At 37.3% G+C, this 8,935-nt stretch overlaps 2 protein-coding genes across 5 annotated transcripts; one reads left to right on the forward strand and one right to left on the reverse strand.

Moving 5' to 3' along the window:
- Nucleotides 1-244: 244 nt before the first annotated feature.
- On the forward strand, nt 245-2,445 carry LOC131022178 (protein SOSEKI 1-like). 3 transcript variants are annotated; one of them, XM_057951606.1, is made up of 7 exons: nt 245-402; nt 736-890; nt 984-1,053; nt 1,133-1,248; nt 1,323-1,926; nt 2,012-2,104; nt 2,181-2,445. In XM_057951606.1, the coding sequence occupies exons 2-7, from the start codon at nt 749-751 to the stop codon at nt 2,332-2,334; spliced, it is 1,179 nt and encodes a 392-aa protein (XP_057807589.1). In that variant the 5' UTR covers nt 245-402; nt 736-748; the 3' UTR covers nt 2,335-2,445. The 3 variants fall into 3 exon arrangements, with proteins under 3 accessions (XP_057807589.1, XP_057807590.1, XP_057807591.1); XM_057951607.1 differs by having other exon boundaries at nt 255-402; nt 709-890; XM_057951608.1 differs by having other exon boundaries at nt 255-402; nt 718-890.
- Nucleotides 2,446-3,112: 667 nt separating this feature from the next.
- On the reverse strand, nt 3,113-8,453 carry LOC131022179 (serine/threonine-protein phosphatase PP2A-2 catalytic subunit-like). Of its 2 annotated transcripts, XM_057951610.1 has the most exons (11): nt 7,909-8,453; nt 6,930-6,986; nt 6,519-6,602; nt 6,332-6,403; nt 5,914-5,985; nt 5,167-5,207; nt 4,572-4,638; nt 4,070-4,261; nt 3,894-3,983; nt 3,694-3,801; nt 3,113-3,569 (listed from the first exon to the last, which is right to left on the reverse strand). In XM_057951610.1, exons 1-11 carry the CDS (start codon nt 7,999-8,001, stop codon nt 3,504-3,506), a joined length of 942 nt encoding a protein of 313 aa, XP_057807593.1. In that variant the 5' UTR covers nt 8,002-8,453; the 3' UTR covers nt 3,113-3,503. The 2 variants fall into 2 exon arrangements, with proteins under 2 accessions (XP_057807593.1, XP_057807592.1); XM_057951609.1 differs by having other exon boundaries at nt 3,113-3,801.
- Between the last annotated feature and the right edge of the window lie 482 nt (nt 8,454-8,935).

Here is an 8,935-nt window from a genome sequence, read left to right on the forward strand (position 1 = left end):
CATATTGCCATAATTAATGAAACGTATCTCTCCATAGTAAGACTCGATTTAAACCAAAACGAATCCGAGATCTATTTCCATCTTAATACTATACCCTACGATTAGATAATAGGAAAATCATCTAATTAAATATAAAATTAATGCATGCATATATATGAAGGTCAGTTTTATAAAATAAAAAAAAGTTGGTCAAAAGCTGCCGAATAGAAATAACAATATACCCCGAAATGAGATGGAAGTTCTTGGAGTAGACCAAATTTATAGTTTGTTATAGTTATAGATCTAATCCAAGTGTGCAAAACCCCATATTAGTATAACTATATAAACCAATCCAATCTCCCTCACTTCGCGTGTGTGCTTTTTTTTCCTGCGGAAAGTGAATTAAGAGATCATAATTATATGGTAAAGTTCTCTTTGTCCAATGATTGTTTCGATTCTCGCAAGAATTTCTTTTGTTATTCATTATATTATATAATAGGAGTATGTATGTCGTTGTAGGCCTGCAATGTTAGATGCATGCATGTTTTTTACTGATTTTTTTAATCGGACAGCATCGGTTAAACGAGAGATGTTTTGTTGAGCTTTTTCTCTTATCTGAGGCCGGCATGGAACGTAGAATTCTTTCTTGGGTTTCACTCGTGATTAATTTGATGTTTTGTTTTTGTCTTATTTCTTTAACGAAAAGTGAAAAAAAGTTAATTTTTGAAGCCTAAAAAGGAGGCCGTGTTTGGGCAGAATTAAGGGTTTAATGGAGACACAAACATTAACACAAGGTGGCGCAGAAGTGAGGAGGCTTCACATCGTGTATTTTCTCAGTAGAAAGGGGCGCATCGAGCACCCTCATCTCTTTCGAGTTCATCATCTCTCCAGAAATGGAGTTCGATTGCGAGGTTTAATTAATCTGTCTGCTTAATTCATTCCATTTTTGATTGAATTCACACCACACTCTATCTGATTCATGCGTATGAAATGTAATTGTGCAGATGTGAAGAGATGGTTGGCCGAGCTGCGTGGGAAGGAGATACCTGCGTCGTTTTCTTGGTCATACAAGAGGTTTTTTTTCAATTAATTGCAGAATGTTTTTTATTTATTTATTTTTATATTGAAACTTGTACTGTATTTTGTTGGGCAGGAGATACAAGACAGGCTTTGTGTGGCAGGATTTGCTTGATGATGATCTCATCACTCCCATTTCCGACAATGAGTATGTGCTCAAAGGATCCGAGATTTGCTCCACCAACATTAAAGGTCTGTTTTATTTGTTGAGTTATTCAATCGAAATGATCTAGATTTTGAATGTTTTGGTACGAGTTGTTATGCAGAATATTCCTACACAGAGGAGAAAGTTGGTAAGCAGAGAGATGAAGCATGTTTAGAGCAAGAGGAGGATAAGACCTTGTGCAAGGAAGAAACTCAGAGCGATCCAACCGTCGAAGTGTCGACGAAATCTGCGTCTGAAATCGAGGAAGAATCGCCGTCTTTTGGATCGGAGACATCCACGACGACGGATGAGTCGGGGAAAGCTGATGCAGCCAAAGAAGAGAAGGCGACGAGCAACGACAAAGTGGGGCGGCCGTGGCCTTTCTACTCGACGCTTTTGAGCAAGAAGAGGAGCAAGAATGATGACAAGGCTGCTGTTGTTGCTGTGGAGCTGTGCAAGAAGTCGTCGACGCCTCAATGCAGCAAGAGCAGGAGCAACACATCAAAAATGCTGAAGAATCTCATCACTTGTGGAGATGTGGAGACGAATGAGTCGGCTGTAAAGGTTTTACCGGTGAAGAAGCAGAACAAGGCTTTCCTGAGCATGTGTTCAGGCGACGTGGGGAACGTTCACACGGCCGCCTTGTGCAGAAGGGATAGCGGCTTCGGAGGCTCGCAGAGGGCGTTTGAGATTCCTACTTGGACTCATCAATACTTCAGTGGAAGGTATTTCTTGCTATCTTATGTATACTGTGACAACTTCATCACTTTTTGATGAATGATTTATGTTTATGTTCTTGAATTCTCACAGGAGGAGCCTTGATGGGATTGAGGATTTAAGGAAGAGCAAGAGTAAATCAACAGCTTGCGCTGCTTATAAGCCGGTGAACGGGCCGAGCTGCTCGTAAGTGAATGGTTGGAAATATAGATTGTCCCGTTGGGCGAGCATGAAATCATGAATGTGTTGGTTTTGATTGCAGACAATGTGGGAAGGTGTTCAAGCCGGAGAAGATGCATGCGCACATGAGATCTTGCAAGGGCCTAAAAGCATTGTCGAAATGCGCTGCTGCTGATGATAAGGAGGCATCAAAAGGAAGTGGGGACTCATTTTCTGGCCATTTGCTCACTCATTGATGCTTACAACTTTTTTGCTTAGTGCTTTACTAACTAAACGCAAATTTCATAGGCAGACACAGATGTAAACCGATCCAACCTTCTTAATCAAAAGAGATGCAATTTCGATAATGTCAATCGTCTTACTTGTGTGTGTGTGTGAGAGAGAGAGAGAGGCATTATACTTCACTGAGTAGTGAGTACGACGAACAAATCCCAAAACTGACAGTTAAATAATACTCTATCTGTCCCATTCCAATAGACTCACTTCTCTTGGACACGGAGATTAAAAAAACTTACTTTTTAGTAAGAAAGTGGTAGTAAATTGGTGTGGTCCACATCAATTAAATATAACTTTTTTACCTAAAAATGAAAATGAGCCGATTGGAGTGGGACATTCCAAAACGAAAAATGAGCCTATTGAAGTGGAACGGGTAAAAGCCATAATGAAGGTTGAAATCAATTCACTGTACTTTACTTTAAAAGCAAAGTGTCAGAAAAGGGGGAACTCAAATTTAACTGGTAACTAAGCAACAACAGCTTGAGATTATCTAAATTTGGGATATTAATTCAGGTTTTTTGGACCAAAAACAATCACATAAGAGTTCTTAACACCAACAGCACGGGACAGAAACATTGGGGGTGAGACATGAATGACATGGTTCAAAACAACATGAAATGAGTAAAAAATGATGTAAACGACTCGCCGGCTAAAGAAATCCTACTGGGAATTTCATGAAGTTAATAAATTTTACCAGTTACTAGACAAAACCATATCAAGATTTGAATAGCTTGGTGATTTCCAATCAACAAAAGGGAAAGGATTAAATTGACAGAAATTCTGCATTAGTTCGACAAACACACATGTCCTCCAAATGGCAGTGATTCAAAGGATAAATGGAAAAATAAAAGATAATTAAGAGTAGAAATGGGGAACATCACATCAAAAAATTATAGAACATGATACACAGAAGCACATCCCCACATTCTAACTTCCCAACCTCTACACCCTAAGATAGGTTAGAATATAACTTTTAAGACTAGGAGCCTCTCAATCTTGCAATGGAGCTTCCCACTTGCACCACCTACAAATAAGGCTGAATTACTTGAACCTCGAATCTCAGGCAACGACCATGCAAGCACCCCAAATTGACACATCATATAGACCATAGAGTTTGCAAGCATCAGAGCTACAAGAAATAGTCGGGTGTCCTCCGAGTTACATCAGGTTCTCCCCTCCTTGGAGCTGGCTCAAACTACAGAGATAAACTCACAAGGCACTCATCAATTAACTGCTATAGCACCAATCTGGAGATTATAGGTGACGATAAAGAAAGAGAAGGCAAATTGGGACAGACTGCATGAGAATTGAGGCAAAACCTGGATAAATGTATGCTCCCTGCAATCATCAACTTCCAAAATGGATGCCATATTTCCACAGCGATAACAATAATTTGGTGCACTAAAAATAGTGACAACCTTTTGTTCCTGTGGACAAATCAAATTCAGCAATGAAAATTCATTCTGACTAATGGTAATATAGAAAACAAAAATAGATTAATACGGATTTGAATATTTACATGGGCCCAGTTATATCCTTCCATAACCAGTTGATGAGCTCTAGCAATTAGTTTTAAATTGTTGCTGTGGTTGAATTGCTCTGATATGTCCTGGAGAATAAGTAGGTAGAACCGAATGAGGAATTAGTAAGTCAAGCAAGAATGAAAACCAGAACCTTTATCAGGCAGATAAATACCTGCCCAAAAGTGTATCCAGCGCCACGAGGAGATATACCCCAACCACAACGATCATCAGGATCAGACCACAAAAGATCACACATCGGACCTTCATGTGGAACTTCTTGAACACGATCGAAGTTTCTTATATTGTCAAGGGTCTCAACTGACGGGGACAAACCACCGTGCAGACAAAATATTTCGGATTCAACCTACGCAAGGATGACTATCTCAGGTTTGATTTAATTGCAAGCACAATAAACCAAACACACCTAAAACAATCTGAGTCCCATAAAAGAAACAAGCAGCTGTACATATAAACTATTAATTGCAATCCTAATACTTCAGCCTCCACAAACATGTGTGGTAGGGCCAATAACAAAAGCAATATTTCTTCCTGCACTGATATCCAACAAATATAACAAAAGAGTACTCTAAATATAACTGTTGAAACACTTCTGATATCAAACATGTCAGTGAAACTGTGCAAGGACAATAATAAGGAAGAGGGGTTCTACAAACCAATGCGGTCAGGGGAAAATAATCAAACAGATCGGTGAATATCTTCCAAACATTAGCATTTCCATACCTATAACAAAGGAGAGATTTTCAGGGCATTAGTATTGTGAAGGATAAAGAAAATTGTTCATCAGTCGCAACTCAATCACAGACATTGTAAGGGATCCTTGTGACATTACAGATACTCGAACATACCCTTGTGAGAATACATGGACAGAGATAACTTACAAAAAAATGGAGCCACTAATGCCTCTACTTCAATATATTTCACATAAAGTTTTAAATAAAGTCCTCTGCTACTACAAATTTACTTGCTCTAACATGCAACCTTCTGTTCGCATATGCAATATTTTTACGCAGATATGATGATAGACAAGATCTCCTAACTAACATATCGAAATTATGAAAACCATAATCTTGTCACCTAAATCTATTGATGAGAATCATATCACGACATATGATAAGGAATGTTTCTCTTAACAGTAACACTAAGTCAGCATATAATCTTAAGCCTTACCATATTTCTCAAGTTAAAGATTCAACATATCAAAACAACTGTAGAACAGATTAAAAAAAAAAGGATCACAAAGAAACTCACTTGCGCAGACATTCATCATAAAAACCATATACTTGAGTAATCTGCAAGGGGGGAAAAAAATTAGTTTAGGCAAGAGCAGACAAACATATTAGTTTCAAGGACAGAGCAAGTAACTAAAATAACAATAGTTCTCCTGAATAGTAAAATAAGGATTTAAAGTTTTTAGATGACATCATGATAAAGAAGATAAAGAAAGGTAAAAATACAAAAGAGCAAATAAATTGAACACACATCCTGGGACCAAATAAAAAGTCTAATACACACAGCTAACCAATAGTAAAATAATGATTGAACCCAGGAAACAACGAAACCTGGATCTATAGCATTAGCTCCAACAGAGAGATCAGGCTGTCAGCAATCTCAAACTTTAAGACTAGATCCAAATTTGGTTTTAACAAATGTTAGTAGTCCCAATGCCACGCAAAACATCATCTTCTAATGTCATTATCTCAGTTGCAATAACGCTTTACCACAAAAAAGAATCTGGTATTAACTGTTAAAAGTTAGCTGCAGCACAAACAAAACTTATATTAACCATTCAAAATCAGCTGCACATACAATTAGAATATAATATAATGTTAAAAGATTAAAATGCAAATAGCACCAATTGGAACACATAATTTTTCTAGCATAGCAAGGTTTATGTCAATTGCCAACAATATAAACAAATTTGTGAAAAGAAAAACAGGTTCCAAACACTGTAAATATATTAAGGAGGGAACAAGAATCAACAAAATGGATCGATACCTGTCGACTTTCATGGTTCCCTCTGAGAATAGTGATACGTTGAGGATACCGCACTTTCAGAGCCACTAATAGCTGCAGAAAATAAGCACCTCTATAAACATGTTTTCATAAAGCATCCGAAGGTGCACCACACAAGAACACGGAGGGTGGTATTGAAAGAAAGGACAGCAAAGAGAATGGGGCGTAAGCATCTATAATACAAGTAGTAAGTTGCAAATATCCTAAAAAATATTTAACACCCATCACCAAAACCTCACAGGAGGCAATATAGGGATAATTCCAAAAATAAGAGTCATGGCGCTGGTTCTTTCAGTTACAATTTCCACTTAATAATGCACATGATCAACACAAGACCCCATGAATAATACAAGCAATATAGGGATAATTTCAAAATAACAGTCATGGGACTTGTTCTTACAGTTACAGTTTCCACCGAATAGTACCCACGATCAACATAATCTCCCATGAATAGATAGTTTGTGTCTGGACACTGTCCAAATGAAAATGAAACTAATATGAGAAACTAGTCAAGCATTAATCAATATATTTTAACTGAAAGTTGAGCAAGCGTAAAAGATAGCGAACTATCATGGGCAAAGCATTACCTTCCCTCCAATGCGGAATAGTTCGGCAAGATCATGAAATTGACCGTGAATATCACCACAAATCGTCACAGGGCTTTTCACTGGCTGCAGCAACAAAGAAAGTAATGTGGCATCTCGAATTAGAAAAATAAATCCTCACATTCCCATGAAAAAGGCATTGAGCCACCTCACTGAAGGGCAGATATCAAATATTATTAACATTAACAATCCCACTTATACTGAGATACAAAATGTAGGAAAATAGTGAGACAAAATAAGAAACTGTTTTTTACATAGGGCCACAGAGGGAATTCATAATATATCTAAAAGTTTAAGTAAATGGAAAAATGCATGTTGAGTTGATAATTACACATTAAAGCTAAAAGCCTAAAACAATATCAAAACAAGAACAGAAGAAGAAAAAACTTCTACCTGAACATTACTTTCCTCCATTAGTATCTCCTTAGCCTTCTCGCACAAGGCCCTAACCTACATTCAGCAAATAACCAACACTCAAACTACAATTCACATTTCATCTCACAGATAACTTGCTGAAAAAAGATTCCAAGAATAAAACAGAACATACAGCATGCTTCAAGGAGATATCAGACAATAGGGTCAACCCATCAGCAATATCAAGAAAAATGTCATGAAAATTCTAAATTAAGCTGCAAATGAGTTGACAAAGTTACCATATTAACCACTCAGAGGAATGAACAAAAATCTCAGTGAATTAGATGCTCATCAAATCTGAAACATCAGGAACTTCTTTACATTTAAAAGTGACCAACTTTTTACACAAGAAAAAAAGGTGCAACTAGTTCTGGCCTGATGTGAGAAGAGTGAATTATAGTTCTCTGAATAAAAGGGGAGTAGAGTAACTTATCAGCTACCACCTGAAGTGGCAGATGATAGTTTCTAAATATCAGGCAAACTGCTTGAATACAGCAGCTACTACAGTAGGATGTTCTACCCCCCCCCCCCCCCAACTCTTTTCAGACGCCCACCACAAGGTCCACAACTACAAAGTTTTAGCAAGCCTCCAAACAACTAGGGATCATCTACAAGTCCCAAAACTAACTTAAAAAAAGGTTTAAAATCTCAATCTCCTATCCCCAGTTACAGCAAAGAGTCCACTACTTCACTCCATCATTCTCTGAGGCTGAAAAATATAAATCCATTTGTCAAGAAGATAGTGAGTTCATGATACGCTCGATTGCAGCAGTCATTCCCAGGGAATTCCATAAATATCCAAGAAACCCTACACTAAAGTTATCTAATTCGAGAAATATAAAGAATAAGTATCCCATATACCTCTAAACTTGTCGAGATCCGTTAAAATCCAAGCTTAAGATAATCTAAACGAGAAATCCACAAGATTCTTGAAAAATAACAAATAAATGACGAAAACCTCGGGCTCTGATAAAGGCTTGCACTGATTGAGCTGGGCAATCTGCTCGTCCAGATTCCCATGTGTGTTCTCCGCCACCAGATCCGCGCTCATCTTGCTTCTTCCTCCTTCTAGTTTCAGATCCACCGTGATTCAGTCGCCGCTGCCTCCCACCACCAAATATTGGCGCCTCGTGAAGATATAACTTCACCCTAGGGCAAAATTTAGGGAACTGGAAAAGTGTTTGGAGAAAGATATACAGGATTCCGTGAATCTAGAGAGAGAAAGAAGTAGGAGAGGGGGAGAACGAGAACTCGCGAAGAGTGCGAGTGGATGGAAATGGTGGAACCGAGGGGGAAGAGAGAAAATAAAAAAATAATCGATCTACCACTATTTTTCTACTAATTATTTTTGAATTTTGATTTTGATGAAGTGCTTAACTTTGTTTCTTATCTAAACCTTGTTTTTAACCTCTTCTCCAGTTATGTTTAACCTGGCGATACCACCACTCCACAGTCCACACTCCACACCTTCAAATTTTGAATTTCTAAATTTTCCACCAACAAGAGATGTTACTAATTTATTTATTAGGGTTATTTGCGCTAATAATTCAAAGCTGATTCCACTCCATAGCTTTTTCTTCGAATCAAGTAAAAATTCAATATTTTAATACCTTGAATTCTTCATTATTATCTAATGAATTTATAATTTGGTTGATTCGAACATATTTTATGTATTTTAAGCATGTTTAATTCGAATAAATTAAGTTAAAAAGTCACAAAACTTACGAATCTATGTGTTTATGTTAGAAATAAACAGAGAAGCCTGAAAAACATCACTAGCCATCGCAGATTAGGCTGTTTTCATCACTAACAGTTGTAATTATTAAACCGCGACTAATGGCGTAAACAACCTAATTTTCGATGGCTAATTGTCTTTTAGTACTTAGTTAATTATTTAGTTATGCTTTGTTGTGGTTGATATTTAATTTCTTGAGTTTACAATAGTTTTTAGAGATTTCAGATGTCTTATTCGATTTTTGAGTATG

Source organism: Salvia miltiorrhiza, chromosome 4, assembly GCF_028751815.1.
Source record: "Salvia miltiorrhiza cultivar Shanhuang (shh) chromosome 4, IMPLAD_Smil_shh, whole genome shotgun sequence".
NCBI classification, from domain to species: domain Eukaryota; kingdom Viridiplantae; phylum Streptophyta; class Magnoliopsida; order Lamiales; family Lamiaceae; genus Salvia; species Salvia miltiorrhiza.

What these genes read in the sequence shown, in the direction of transcription:
- LOC131022178 (XM_057951606.1), top strand. Translation starts at nt 749, where the DNA reads ATGGAGACACAAACATTAACACAAGGTGGCGCAGAAGTGAGGAGGCTT. An exon ending in TTTTCTTGGTCATACAAGAG is followed by an intron (nt 1,054 to 1,132) that starts GTTTTTTTTCAA and finishes TTTGTTGGGCAG; the next exon opens with GAGATACAAGACAGGCTTTG. An exon ending in CATCAATACTTCAGTGGAAG is followed by an intron (nt 1,927 to 2,011) that starts GTATTTCTTGCT and finishes GAATTCTCACAG; the next exon opens with GAGGAGCCTTGATGGGATTG.
- LOC131022179 (XM_057951609.1), bottom strand. Translation starts at nt 8,001, where the DNA reads ATGAGCGCGGATCTGGTGGCGGAGAACACACATGGGAATCTGGACGAG. An exon ending in ATTTTCCCCTGACCGCATTG is followed by an intron (nt 4,262 to 4,571) that starts GTTTGTAGAACC and finishes ATCCTTGCGTAG; the next exon opens with GTTGAATCCGAAATATTTTG. An exon ending in CTGGATACACTTTTGGGCAG is followed by an intron (nt 3,984 to 4,069) that starts GTATTTATCTGC and finishes CTTATTCTCCAG; the next exon opens with GACATATCAGAGCAATTCAA.